At 46.2% G+C, this 15,590-nt stretch overlaps 1 protein-coding gene across 6 annotated transcripts in view; it reads right to left on the bottom strand.

The window, feature by feature from the left end:
* LMBR1 (limb development membrane protein 1) overlaps positions 1 to 15,590 on the bottom strand; it is a 135,517-nt gene that overhangs the window by 39,114 nt on the left and 80,813 nt on the right. For all 6 annotated transcript variants that reach the window (XM_047763915.1, XM_047763916.1, XM_047763913.1 and 3 more), the window contains one exon: positions 12,022 to 12,094. In XM_047763915.1, the coding sequence (XP_047619871.1) occupies positions 12,022 to 12,094 (73 nt within the window). The remainder of the gene's footprint in view (positions 1 to 12,021; positions 12,095 to 15,590) is intronic.

Genomic DNA, 15,590 nt, shown 5'->3' with positions numbered 1-15,590 from the left:
CAAGATACAGACAGTGCGCCTTTCTCAGAGGGAGAGAGAATGCAGGGAGCAGCCAAGGCAACAGCGCAAGGTGGCAGGTGCGAATGCGACAAGGCCGCTTGTGGAGTCACAAGACTGCAGTCTCCCCCAGGTCTCCAAGAAAGCTAAGGACTGCCCCCTCTGCGTTTCCTTTCTCATTTCTGTCCATCACTAGAGAGAGAAATACAATACTCTTCTGCAGAACCCGAGGTCTTGAATGCACTGCAATGTTATACACAATTTCCAGGGCTCATGAGTTTAATCATTTTACCTGTCAATACATAAACAGACGAGGGCTAAAGACTGCATAGAGGTATTCGAGTAAGTATGGCCCCAAACAATTAAACTTTGACTACAAATTTAGAGTTTCGGGTAGCCAAAGCAAAAAGAGACACATTCAAGTTACAGAATTAATGGATATTTCTGTATAACAAAGAGATTTACAGTAAGAGAGCAAAGCATTATTAAGATTTTCAAGTATCTTGGAATCTAACAGTCTTAGAGAGAAGTATATTTTACTTTTTATCCCATCTCTTTATAAATTATATGGTATGTGTCTCTAGTTTATGCTCGTTTAACCTCCACATTAGAGAAATTACAAATACAATTTCAAACGACATTTCATTCCCCGTAACTGTAAAGAAAAACATTACTCCAGTAATCAGTTCACTGGTAGAAAAAAGTAATCTGATGAATATTCAGAATTTTGAAAGGGAATCAGAGTAGACAGTATTCCTGCTGCCAATTTAAAATTAAATGAAAAGACATAAATGCCTACTTTGTGGGTGCGATGTCTACAAAGCTCAATACAGATGTCTAGACCAATCAACGTATTATTTTTCAAAGGGAAATAACTTGACTGATAGTTCTGAAATGCTGTGCTTTTATTTCTTGGGGACACAATGCTAGGCACACAGTAGGTAGTTAATTAACACTGACTGACTTGCATACTAAAATCAAGAATACACTCTCACTGTCCTCAAAGAAATCATGCTTGTATTAAATGACTAGATGCATCTGGAATAACACAATTTTCAAAGGCATCCTTTACTATTTCACCTCATTCCCTCAGCGAGAAGAGGAAGCTGTGGGGGCAGAATATTCCATTATAAATGACCGGGAGGAAATGACGGCTCCTGCGAGGAATCATGACACGCCGCCAACCGACACGGGAGTGTCACACAAATTGAAGCTGCACCCATAAAAATCATCGAAAAATCCTAAAGAAGTGGATTATCACTACTTTATTTCAAAACGAATCTACAATGTTCAGTGTCACATTGTCTCGTCAATAAGTCAAATTGGTAGACAAAACCTGCTTAGACTAGTCGTGAGGAAGAAAAAGGGATTCTCCAAGAAAACCACAAAGCAGCTCATTTAAGGTCAATTTAACGGTATTATTCTGTTTTCCTTCCAGCCTCGACATAAGACTTCACTACCTCAAAGGAAACTGTAAGAGTATCTATTTGCATTCCCCTGGGTGATTGGCAGTTCACCACCAATTAGTTCAAAATTACACTGTTACCAGCATGCAATAAAAACAACGCCTTTCATCTTTCTTACACAGGTAAGAATACCTTCAGAGCCAATAACTTTGATCAAATGAGAATTTTTGATCCTGCCCCACCCGTCTCTTTGGATTCAGGAAAACTAATAGCTGAAGGCAACTTTTCCCAGCTTTATTCTTAAGCTGAAAAACTACTGCGGTGTTGAAAATATCTTGCTTCCAAGATAACAGAACTTCCCAAAGTCCAGAACCGCTGCAATAATTAAGCTGTCCGCATACGTTTTCTTAATACATAAAAGAGCCTTAACTGACATTCACTCATAGGTTAAAGGACAGACACCAATTATTTAAGGCAAAATATACAATGTTATCTTTTTAAAAACAAATATAAATCTCCAACTGGGCATGTAAACAATTCAAATACCATGAAGCAATAAAATAATCTCCCTCAACCATTCAGTGTCCTAAACTTGGTCCAAATAAGTACTATGTGGAAATAGATCCCTCTGGCATAAACAGGATTGTTTTGATTTAACTTTTAAATTTAGCATATGGCTAAAAGAAAGTAGACAAGAAAACCTATTGTCTAAGTAACTCTTTAAAATTCTGATTATACGTAGTACTTTAAATTGGCCAAAGTTATCTTTATCACCAGGAATGTGAAGGCACTCAAGTACTTTTAATTATTTCTAGTCACCAGGACAAACAAATTTGTAGTTAAAGCCCAAGACTGCCGACAAGTCACAGAAGGAGCGGTCCCCGTGCCCTGAGCAAACACCAATCACTGTGCACCACAGAGCCTCTGATGATTAGACAGACCCCAGAAAGCTTCTGAAAACTGAAGCCTAGACACGAAGTCTCTGAAGCATCTAGCTGGGCAGGAGCAACCTCTGCAACACTACAGAGGAGACAGATTAGCCCCACACTCAAAACTCTATTTCTGTTTCTTTCTTTCTTTTTTTTTTTGCTTTTTAGGGCTGCACCTGCAACACGTGGAAGTTTCCAGGCTTGGGGTTAAATCAAAGCTACAGCTGCTGGCCACAGCCATAGCCACAGCCACATGGGATCCAAGCCAAGTCTGTGACCTACGCTGCAGCTCATGGCAACACTGGATCCCCAACCCACTGAGCTAGGTCAGGGATCGAACCTGCATCCTCATGGATCCTAGTGGGGTTCCTTAACTGCTGAGCCACGAAGGGAACTCCCTCTATTTCTATTCCATTTGCAATGCCAGCATTCGTTAAAATAATAGTTTCTATTTACTTCTGACATAGCCACAAAAATATGGCTTACTACAGAACCAAGTAATATGAGACTCTTGATACCTAATACAATTTTGAAAATGCAAAATACTTTCATTATAAATGACCACAAGCAAGATAGAAAATATTAAACAATCAGCTTTAGAAACATTATATAAAGCCATGCACAATTAAAGTAATGCTTTGGAAGTTCCCGTCATGGCTCAGTGATTAATGAACTCAAATAGTAAACATGAGGTTGTGGGTTCGATCCCTGGCCTCACTCAGTGGGTTAAGGATCCGGCGTTGCCGTGAGCTATGGTGTAGGTCACAGATGTGGCTCAGATCCCGCGTTGCTGTGGCTGTGGTGTAGGCCGGCAGCTATGGTTCTAATTCGACCCCTAGTCTGGGAACCTCCACATGCTGCAGGAGCAGCCATAAAAAGAAAGCGCTAAAAAGACAAAAGCAAATAAATACATAAATAAAATAACAAAGTAATGCTTTGGCCTTTTTTCTCCCCTACTTTAGCTGGAAGTTATTGGTAGAGCTTGAGTTTGACAGGATGTTGGGAATATTCTACATACGCTTCTCTCGGGAACACCGGCATCCACATAGTTGTGGCTGAACGAGCAGTTCAGAGGCATTAAATTCATCTTCTGCTAACAAATCTGGATCATCTACACAGAGGGATCAATGTCTGTCTCTAAATTTCAGAGAATACATGACCCTTGACTCATTCCATAGTTTGTTATTCCAAAGTATTCCTCATCTACTAATATTATATATTAGCTTCTACCTCTTTGGACACCTCAATTCATTGCTTCATCACCTCATTATTTGAGCCATATTTTATTGTCATAAAAATGGTTCTATGGCCCACGAAGCTGAATAAATCCTACCAAGGTGCAGTTCAGACCCCTGGACACAAATGTTGACAGCTGACCCGCAAGAAGCCACTTAATTAGTATCACCGGTAGAATTAATATTTTTTCTGTTAGTTCATGAAGTCAAGATATTACTAAATACGTTCTTCTAGGACAGCATTGCCAAAAAAAAGGGTCATTCAGTGTCAACAATCTTTGCTATGCATGTTCTGGATGAAAGCTGACACTGACGGCCTTCATCCTGTCTCACGAAGCCCAAACATTTCCAGAGTGGTCCAGAGGCTAATAATAAATCTGGGCTAGTCTCCCTTCAGCGATAGAACAACAGAACAGCCAGGGCTAGACTATAGCAGAACGCCAAGGGAAGATCTAGAGGAACGTGACGCAGAGGACACGAGATAAAACCCGACATGGCTCCTTATCCCATCAGGGGCCCCGCGTGAAAGGCACCAGGGAGCCAATGGTGCCACTGATGACGGGAAATCCTGACGCGCTGCCTCCAGAGCCAGCACGACTACTGCCTGGCAAACTCAGGCCAGCTACAAACAGCCAGAGTCAAAGGCGGATGGTGACAAAAAGCTACCAACAGCTGGAGTCAAAGGCGGATGGTGACAAAAGGCTTCTGACAGGTCGCTAAGTTCCACGACAAAGTCAGATGTGCTGGGGTTTTTTTTGCAATCCTCTGCCTCTCAGAAGACAAAGGTATTGCATCATGACCCTCAGCAAAACTGAAACGAGGACATTCTCTGTGCTCTTAAGAGTAAAGCATTAACACACACGGCAGTGGGGAAAGCTTAAAAAAAAAAAAAAAAAAAAAAAAAAAGCTTAGAATGAAGCAGGAAAGTGAAGTAACTGCTACCCAAAGTGATACACTAACTTTTTACCAAAAAATGAAAACAGTACCTAACAAAACTGAACTGAATCATTAAGTTCAAAGGCTAGAGTACTTTTAAATAAATTACATTAAAAGAGCTGTGAAGGTTTTGAACTTAAACAACAAAAAATAATTCCTACTCATTATGGTACTTCTAAAATTACCCAGTACACCCATGGGCTATACACACGAAAGCTAATTATTTCAATTAATGCTGCTGCATTACTTAAACATTTAAACATGCTAATGATACGTAAATCTTAATCCTGGGAAGGAATTACAAAAGATTTTCTACCACAATTACTGTAATGGGACTTTTTGTTGGGCTCCTCTTCACGGGTCCTGGAGTAGAGACGGATGGTGATTGCTCATTTCATGGTTAACGACAGGAAAAAAAACATCTCCTTATGTCTGCGTCTTCACTAACACCCAGCAGACACGGTCGCCCAGCCCCAGCCCAGGCTTGTCCCCAGAGGGCTCCGGCGTGGGCTTTCTTCAGCGCTCTTCCTGCGTGACTGCGCTGCCTGCCACCGCATTCTCCTTCTTCCCTCTGCGTCTCCCGGCGAGGAGACAGCTCTCCACCGCGCATGTTCTCCTCGGTCCGTTTACCCACGTGACAAACGTTCACTACAAACCCACCATGTGTCCCGCAACCTCAGAGGGCCAGGAAGCAAAGCCCAACGCCCTGCCTGCAGAGCTCCTGCTCCAGGGGGGAGAGATGGGCAGCATGTGAACAGGGCAACAGGACATTGGCAAGCAGAAGCAATACAGCGGGGGCGGGGGGTAGGGGGTGGGGGGGCTGGCAACATTCATCGCAGCCACGAGGCTCACCGGGTGGGAAAGCCCACCAGGAAGGGGACCGTGAGGTAAGGCCCTGGACAGCAGGAGGCCGAGGGAGGACAGGCCGCATGCAGAGCAGCCGGGAGGGGGCAGGTGGCACAGACAGGGAGCACTGAGGATGCTGAGTGACCACACGCGCTCGGACTCACATGCTCAGGCACCCTCTCTGACTCAGGAGGCTGAAGAATGAGCCATGGAGGTCAATTAGGAAACCACAAAAATCTACCCAAGAGGGGACTGTCACTCAAACTACGGTAGTGGTAGTGTCAGTGGGGAGGCATGCTCAGCTGCTGGAGCTGCCCTGAAGCCAGAGCCAAGAGCTCTGCTGAAGGAATCAACACGGGAAGTAAGAGACAGAGGCTCCAAGGAATGGGCCTGAACACCTGGAAGAAGGGACCCGCCACCTACAGGGACGGATCACCTATAACAGACACAGAACTAGCTGATGGTGGATGAGACACGTTCAAGATGCCTCCATGTGTAGTGGGAGCGGGATCTCCATGGTTCAAGGTCAGCGCACACAGATGGTACATGAAAGCCATGCGATGAATAACCAGAGGAGGGCAGAGAAACAGAGAGGAGAAGGGTCGGAGGACTGAGGCTCAAGGCAGCCCACAGCACGCCAGCAACGGAGCCTGAAGAGAAGCAGCCCGTGAAGCGAAGCCCAAGGAAAGTGCAGGGAGCTGAAAACCACGTGGAATAGAAATCCTTTGAGGAGAAGCGAGGGTCCGATGAGAACCCTGAATCACGGCCGAGCTGACAACGGCACCCAGCGGAGTTTGGAGGTGAGAGCGCGTCCAAAGCCAAACGGGAGGCACAGAGATGAAAGCAGGGCGCGTACGAGCCCCGCGAGGCCGCCAGAGGCCGGATGGTGATGACGAGCTGGAGGGGCAGGAGGCAGACAGACGCATTCACTTCCCCTCCTTCTCTGATAAAAATGTGACTTCTGAGGTAGGCCAAGGAGACAGACGTTTCACATTCAAATCGTCCTCTGCCCTCTGGCCTCCTCCCGCCCGCACGCGCACCCTGCTTCTGCACTGAGCAGCCCCCTCGGTGGGAACAGCCGCTGATGGTAAAGAGCGACATTCTCCTGGCACCAGCAGCTTCTTAGGAGACGAGCTTCCTTCTTGGCCTCGTCAGGGGCCGCGATGACCCGTCACCCACCACTCACTCTGGACGCGCAGCTCTGGATCCTGTCCACTCTCAATAATGGGTCGACTGTCTCAGAAACTCAGATAATTGTGCTTTGGCCTCTAACAGGGGGAATGGTGCTCAGAGCGCTCTGTTTCCAGGTTATAAGCCTCAATTTGGCTTGAATAAAATGTTCCCTTTCTTTCTTCGATCCACCGATTTGTTTTTTTGTTGACACTTCCTTTCCTTCCTTCCTCTTTCCTTCCGTTGAGAGAAATCACAGTGCTTCTCTATGCTGATGGAAGTGATCCAGTCGGTGAAAAGCCGATTTGGGGAGAGAGGTGGCAGCGCGGCGAAAGCTCTGTCCTGGAGTCCGTGAGAGGGGACAGAGCCCAGGGCCTTAGCCCGAAGTGGGGACAAGGCAGCCACAGCGTACGGAGAAAAGGTGGCAGCTGCAGGCAGGTGAGTCAGTACGAAGGGAAAAGCTTATGACTTTTCCTGCTTCATAACTGCTTCTATTTTCTCAAGAAAAAATTATTGAGAAGCGAAGTTATCAACTAAGCACTACGGTGAAGACGCTGGAAAAGAGAGAAGCTCTAAAACAGTCATCAAGGAAGATGCGAGATCATTCACGGAGAGGCAGGCCGGGCAGTGACGGGCAGGCGGCTGAACTCCCAGGGGCGGCTGTAACCAAGGCTGGGGTCTGGCCGGGCCAGCGAGGGACAGGGGACTGCAGGTGCGTGCGTGCAAGGGGCTGCCTGGAACTGACACTGTGCCAGAGCAAGGGTGTCAAGGAAACTGGGGAAGGCTGACGAAAAGTCATCAGGACAAATAAACGGCGTGTGAAGCCTCCGTGCTGAAGAACTCTGGGAAGTGAGCTGGAAAAACCTGAGGTGGAGCGTTAGGATGACTGGTCTTGAGATTATGCACCAACTCGAGTTACTGCTCATGACCCAGCCTGAGTTACCATCCCGGGCAATGGGCAGCTGGGGGAGACCAAGGGGCTTCCAAGGGCGGGAAGTGTTACCGAAGAGATGCTGAAATCACCAAGAATCATGAAAGGTGCTGCAGCAGAGAAGGATCAGGAGGAGGAAGAGCCTGGGAGGGGAGGCGTGGCTGGAAAAGGGGCAGGTAATCAGTGAGGTCAAGGTCTAAAGACAGGAGACTCAGTGTCCGAAAGACAGTGAGAGGACCCCAGCCAAACTCCAGGGTAAGGAGGGAAGCGGGAAGCACAGAACTTCCGCCTGCCCTGGGGGCTCCAGAGGAGCCACAGCTGCTGGGAGAGCCAAGCTTCCTTCAGGACAGTAGGAGATGGAGTCAGAAACAGGACATAAAGAGACATGGGGAACAGAGGCTGAGAACAAAGGACCTGGCCATTCCGGCTCTTCCGCTGGCTGTGAGAAGGGGGACGGGGCAGAACACCCCACTCTACCTGACAGGCTGAGTGCTGGGGTGGGGGGAGCAGGAAGGGGCAGGAGTCTCACCAGGGTCCCACGAGCGCTAGGGACATCGCTTTACTCCTGCCAAGGTCAAGTGGACGCCAGGGAGGGTGATGTAACCAGACGGCGCAGAGCTCGGGCCCGTCCTGCGCCCAGCACATGGGCAGCTCCATCCGGCTATGTCTGGCCTTCCAGTCTTTGAGCTCCAGATTCAGTCCTCACAGAGTCTCTCACCCGCTTCTTCAGTTAACTCCTCTAGGATCGGGAGACTCAGGTTCCAAAGGCAACGTCTGGTGCTCAGGAGACGTCAGAAAACAGGAAAGGGGAGAGAAAGAGGAGAGCGGCCGGGGAGCAGGGTGGCCTCTTTAGGTCCTGATGGACATGCTCGCAGTGCCCGCGGGCTTCAGCTTCCTGCTGTATGTTCTGAACTCACAACAGCAGTAACAGGAACACAACCTCCGGCTCCATCGCATGTCCACTAGGAACGATGGAGACGTCACAGGCTGGCCTTGCGTCGCAAAGCCACATGGCGACCTTAGACAGCAGGCATGAAAGTGGGACGCCAGTGATGTGACCCGCACACAAGGCAGCTTATCTTCCGGGGACATAAAGACTGTTACTCCTAGGGGAAAGCACCTCTTGGTATCGAGTATCATGTTTTTCCAGAATACTGTACGGCGGGGGTCGGGGCAAACCGTGCAGATGTCCCAAAGACGCAGGCGCTGTGCTTCACGGCCCACGCGGGCCAAGAAAGCACTCAAGGGGCCATCAGCAAACACCGCCACGGGGGCCGGCGTGAATTACCACCGTGATCTCTGTTTTTCTTTTTCCAACAAATCTTCTTACTCTAATCATTCTGCAATTCTTTTTCATAGCCCAAAGTAAAAAAAAAAAAAAAAAATTTAAAACCTTCACTTTTTAAAAATATGGGAAAGTATAAAATAACTGTTAAAACAAAAATACATCTGACAGGTTACTAGGCTAAATAAAATCCATGGGATGAGTTCCACCACTCATCTCCTGGGACCTTCAAAAACAGCAAATCATAAAGGACTGTTCAGTCTTGGTTTCTTTCCCTCTGCACTTATTGATAAATATACGTTACTGAAGCAGAACGTCCACTCTGCCACAGAACACCATGTGACAAGCCCCTCATTTTCCACCTGAAATAGTCCGCAGTGCTAACCAGCAGCAAACTGCAAAACCATGGCATTTATCCCAATGCCTCCCAACAAAGAGTCTCCCTAGAAAGAATTCAGCACCAACCTAGCAGCGGAGCGGCGGGACAGGGACCACGGCTCACCAAACAGCCGGAAAATAAGTGCCCTCCGCCTTCGCTGTCCCCAGTCCTGTCCAAACCAGAACGTTCACGGGCCAGTTGAGCTGTTCTGTTTACTGGGCTTTGGCCTCATTTTATAATATTTTATGCTCCTGGCAAGTGTTTCCTTTTCAATATCATGAGACATAATGAACCACTTTTGATGTGAGGAGTCAAAGGACCTAGAAAGATCCTGGAAGGCCTTTTTTTCCCACTGCGGAAGGGCCAAGTGACAAAAGGATAGCTTTGGGGGTTCGTTTTGATTAGACTTAATTCAAATTCTTTAATTCACAGAGCACTATACTTCACCTTTCCTAGATCTTAGCCTCCTGATCGGTGAGACAGAAATAGCATGCATCTAGGCTGAAACACAATCCCACACTGCAGGAGGCAGCTGGACAGTTATTCGTTATAATTCAGGCATGTTTATTACACAAAGGCACGACTGCCTAACCAAGACACGTTCATTATAGTATTTACTACTTTAACGAAATACTATAAAGCTAACAGCATTCATTAAAGTCCTAATTCTTAAATAGGCTTAAATGCTAAAGAAGCTTTAATAAAGTCAGAAAAAGAAAAGATACATGTAGGTCCAGTCTAAAAGTGATCAGTATCAATGCGTACGATATTCCTGCCGAGAATCCTCTAGAATAAAGACAGTCTGAAATCCTTCCATCTCAGAACAAAGCTCTAAACGTTATCAACACTTTGGGGTTGATGATTTAAATTCACTGTTTGTGGAGTTCCCGTCGTGGTGCAGCAGAAACAAATACGACTAGGAACCATGAGCTGCGGCAGGTTCAATCCCTGGCCTCACTCAGTGGGTTAAGGATCCGGCGTTGCGTGAGCTGTGGTGTAGGTCGCAGACGAGGCTTAGATCCTGAATTGCTGTGGCTGCGGTGTAGACTGGCAGCTATAGCTCCAATTCGGCTCCCAGCCTGGGAAACTCCATGTGCCGAGGGTGTGGCCCTAAAAAGCACAAAATAAATAAATAAATTAATTCACTATTTGTAACTGAAGAAAGTAGGTATATTTCTTCCTATTTCTCAATATCTCAGAGTTAAAGTACCCTTCCATTCCATCCCTCAATTAAACCTACTCTTGAAATATGGTTGTAAAATACAGTTAGCTATTAATAATCTGATCTTGGTGACAGATTTTTCAACATTTAAAAAAAAAACTCTGTAGAAAAAAAGAGTATAGGGTGAAAACCATTTAAGTAAAAATTTTTAAAATTATACTATGTCATTTTTCTGTTAAACTATCATTACTCTTTTCTTCATTGGATCATGATTTGAAGCCAAAAATGATTAGTAATCAAGAATTAAATTTTAAAATCTTTAACATTCTTACTTGGTTATCACCTGATAATGAATAGCATCCTCGAATAAAAATATAGTTCCTAAGTACAACAGAGTCTAATTTGGCACCTTAGTGTCAGAGAAGCACTGCTTTCCTACACCTCTGGCGGGAATGGAAATTGGTACAACTGCCATGGAAAACAATATGGAAGGAGGTCCCATCTCGACTCAGTGGTTAACGAATCTGACTAGGAACCATGAGGTTGCGGGTTCGATCCCCGGCCTTGTTCAGTGGGTTAAGGATCCGGCGTGGCCATGAGCTGTGGTGTAGGCTGGCGGCTACAGCTCCGATTCGACTCCTGGCCTGGGAACCTCCATATGCCATGGGAGCAACCCTAGAAAAGACAAAAAGACAAAAAAACAAAACAAAACAAAAACAATATGGAGGTTCCTCAAAAAACTAAAAATAGAACTACCGTATGATCCAGCAACCCACTCCTGGCCATCTATCCAGAGAAAAACATAAGTCAAAAAGACACATGCTCCCCAATGTTTATACCAGCACTATTTACAACAGCCAAGACATGGAAGCAACCTAAATGTCCACCGACAGAGGACTGGATAAAGAAGACATGGTACATACATACCATGGAATATTACCCAGCCACAAAAAAGGAATGAAATAATGCCATTTGCAGCAACATGGATGGACCTAGAGATTATCATACTAAGTGAAACACATCAGACAGAGAAGGACAGATAGCATCTGATGTCATTTACACGTGGAATCTAAAATATAACACAACAAACTTATTTACAAAAACAGAAACAGACTTACAGACTGTGAAAACAACCTTATGGTTACCGAAGGGGAAGGGTGGGGGGGGTGGATGGAGGGTATGGGCCTGGCACATGCGCGCTACTGTACATGGAAAGGATGGTCGGGGGAACCTGCTGTGTGTGTAGCACAGGGAGCTCTACTCGATGTTCTGTGATAACCCACCTGGGAACGGATCCGTGTGTGTGTGTGGGGGTGGGGGTGAATCACATTACTATACAGCAGAAATTAACGCAGCACTGTAAAGCAACCACGCTTCAATAAAATTAAATTAAGAAAGAAAGAAAGGGCTACTATAGTCACTAAAACAGCATGTGTATCTGCAAAACCTCAGTAGCGGCAAGTCGCAGTGCTTAAAATACATCAGGGCTACGGCAGAGGAATACAGCTTAGAGGCCGGTGTCCCAGAACTGAACTGACCCTGCTCGACTACAGCTGATCTCAGTCAGGGAGACACGGGAGCCAGCAGTTCTCCAGAGACCTTTCCTCACTGCAAGTTCACGTGCTCCTCTTGGCTCGGCCTCAGGTAACAGCACGAGTTCTGAGAGGCTTGTATTCTTCCCTTCAATTATCTCTTTTGAATTAAATTAATTTTTATTCTGGTCTAAATATGTAATAAATACATACCATTTAGTCGTCTCTGGAGAGCTTCTTCCTCTAGGGTGATAATGTAAATTTGTTCATCCAGGTCTTCCAGGATCTAAATTTAGAAGATCAAATTATTGAATACTATATTACAAAAGCAGTGCTTATGAGACTATTTAAGCTATTTGGCCTATAATTTAGATAACCATTCAAATAGTAGGAACCTAAAATAAATAAACTCAGACTATTGTATTTGCAAATTAAGTTCAACTCTCTTAGTGTATGACTAAGCTCATCAAAAGCGGATAATCACAAAATCTACATGCATGTAGGCACGATTTTTTTGTTTAAAGGATTCGAGAACTCTGTAACTCTCTCAATGGCAAACAAATGGATGAATTCTAAATATCCCCAAAGTTAAATACAGTCCAAGCCAGTATTTCAGAGCCGGAAGGAGCGGATCACCCAGCCCTACACTGGTTTCTCATCTATACTCTATACTAACTTGCATAATGTCTAAAACGAGAAAGCCGTAACCTAAATCACTGCCATCAGAGTCTTCCCATTTATATCATCTTTATACACTCAGAAATTTCTGTAAATATTCAGTACTGGTACTATCAGAATCAGGCCACAGACAGAACCCTAGAGAAACAGTGTGCTGACATACACACCCTCGCTACCACAATACACAACAGAGCATACAATTACAACCAAAAACCATTCGTCAATAACCAATTACACAGGATACTGTCATCGGCAGTACTGTCTTCAAAACCGATAAAACCTAAAATCGTGGCGGTCTAGCTTCACTGACATGGCTGTCCTTGCTGAGACACACCTAAGCATCTTCCTAGCTCCGGGAAAAATCTGCATGGAGTCCAGAACCAATACTAATGTTCTGTATCCTTCAAACCCAAACTACTCATGCTCAGCAAAACAAAAGGCACAGTGTGAGGAACTGAGGGGCAAGACCAAAGGGTGGCAATCCTGCCCGCACATCCTTTCGGCTCCCGGGTGAGGCGTTTTCAGAAAAAGGGGTCTCAATCATGCAATCCTATCAAGTATCGAATTTTCGGAATTCACATGAAATTTATTTAAAGCGATCCAATAATTCCCAGTATTTCAACAAATACTGATGATGTCCTATGGCCTAGAACTGAAAACAACATAAAACAATAAAAGAAGAATAAGTAACAAGAAGCTAATAAGCAACTGGAAGAGATGACTGTCCCGGGAGCAGGGAGCGCCGGGAAGAAAGCGGAGATGGGCCGGGGCCCCTCGCGCATGGGCCTCTCTGCAGAGACCACAGACTCCGGCTCGTCGTCCGCTGAGAGCACTGGCGGGAGGCAGGAGCTGGGGCTGAGTCCAGACGGACGCTGGAGACAGGAAAGGCCGTACCTCGGGGGGCCTTTCCCATCGACGTTCTCAGCGCCTCTGCCGTCTGGATCTCGGCCGACAGCTTTGGCTTTCCTGGAGGGCTAACACAGACACCAGGACTCCTTCCCTCTTACTGTGCGGACTGCCCAGGGATGACTCACCACGTGGGTACGCGGCGGTCTGAGTGGGTGACAAGAGGAAGCACAGGGACCTGTGTGGGGCTTGCGGGCATCATCCCCTTGATGCCACAGCAACCCAGAGAGAGAGACTGCTCTCGTGGCATCTTGGGGGTGGGGGTGGGGGGCTAGGAAACAAAGGTCCGGCCAAACACAGTTATTTGCCTGCCAAGCCTGTGCTCTCGGCCACTCTGGGCTGATGACCTACTCATGGGTCAGGCACAGTCCCTGACCTCAAATGCTTATAGTCTAACGCCCAGGAGAGATATGATAAATCCAAAAAAAATTACAGGTTTGAAATTAATGTCATAACTCATGCTAAAATCAAACGTTACAAAAGCTCAGAGGAAGAAAAATTCCCAACTCCTATTTGGGAAGAAAAAAAGTGTTGGCAAGTGTTTTTGATGGTAGTGTCATCTTACCTGACAGCTTAATTGACTGAAAGGAGGAGAGGTATTTCGATCAGAAGAAATGACAAGCAACACTTGCAGGCGGAGAGGTACAAAGCTCCTCGGCACTAACACAGCTTGATGACTTTGCAGCTCTGAAACCACCTCGAGGGTCAAACCCTGCCTCATCCTCTCAGATCGGGGACCTTGTACAAGCTACCTGACCTCCTTGAACCACAGGTAATTCAATCATAAAGTAAGGACACCAACACCTAACTTAGGGGTTTGTCATCAGTATTAAATGAAATCATGCATGGAAATAAAACTCAATTACTGAATCACCAACCATTATTTTGGATATTAGGAATAAGGAAAGAGGCAGGTATCTTAAAAAGTTTTGAAGCTGCTATTAATAATAGAAAAATCTGGAGTTCCCGTCATGGCGCAGTGGTTCACGAATCCGACGGGGAACCATGAGGTGCTGGGTTCGATCCCTGGCCTCGCTCCGTGGGTGGAGGATCCGGCGTGGCCGTGAGCTGGTGTGGAGGCCGTCGGCTACGGCTCTGATCAGACCCCTCACCTGGGAACCTCCATATGCCATGGGTGTGGCCCCAGAAAAGACAAAAAGACAGAAAAAAAAAAGCAGCAGCAGCAGAAGTTGGCGTGGAAGTAGCAGAGGTGGTGAGGAAAACAGAAAAGAGCAGCCTCAGGCCAAGGACAAAACGTTAAATATCTGCCTCTTTTAGGAGGAGAAAGATGTAAATGGGGAGAAACAACTACACCAAAATCTAGAGGATTAGAAAGGAATGAATGCAGTGCCACCAAAGCCCTTTAAGAGGAAGTAAATTTCAAGATTTTATAGCTTGGGTATGGTATTCGTGCGCATTTATACAGCAGGTAAAAATCCATTTTTATTTCAAAGGAATATATGAAGAGACTGTCATTAGGAAAAAAACTTTTGAAACACAGCAAGCATTTACTAAAAGAATGTCTATTACGCTATTCTTTAAGTTTTTCCCCCTTGGTGAACCACCCTGCTAGGGACGACAAACACATAACCATCATAACTTAATAAATGCTACCAGCAAAATACAAGCAAAGGGGAACACGAGAAATGCAGAATTAGGAGCTTAATTATTTTAGCTGAAAGAAGACGTGAGGCCAGGTTCAAAGACAAGTACTCAAAGTGGCTGATGTCGGAGCCGGCCTTCAGGGGGTTGTCAGGTGACTGCAGCAGGTGAGAATCTAAACCCAGCCTGCTCTGGGCACGGCAAGGGAGCTGTGAGACCACCTGAATCAGAGTCAGCGGGGAGGCCACGGGGGAGCGGAGAGCGACAGGGAAGCTCAGAGCACGGGGACAGGCTGGGAAAGCCCTCCCAACCTGTGAATGGTGTAGACTTGAGTGTGAGGCAGTGAGGGTCCATGAAAAGAATGCAAGTGACCCTAGATACAGGTTAGGAATTACTTTCATGGGCGCTCCCACAGTGGCTCAAAGCAAATGAACCTGACTAATAACCATGAGGTCACAGGTTTGATCCCTGGCCTTGCTCGGTGGGTTAAGGAGCCGGCGTTGCCGTGAGCTGTGGTGTATACGACGGTCACAGACACGGCTCCGATCTGGCATTGCTGTGGCTGTGGCGTAGGCCAGCAGCTACAGCTCCAATTC

Source organism: Phacochoerus africanus, chromosome 16 (assembly GCF_016906955.1).
Source record: "Phacochoerus africanus isolate WHEZ1 chromosome 16, ROS_Pafr_v1, whole genome shotgun sequence".
In the NCBI taxonomy this organism is placed as follows: Eukaryota; Metazoa; Chordata; class Mammalia; order Artiodactyla; family Suidae; genus Phacochoerus; species Phacochoerus africanus.
This window is presented reverse-complemented; position numbering and strand designations above follow the sequence as displayed.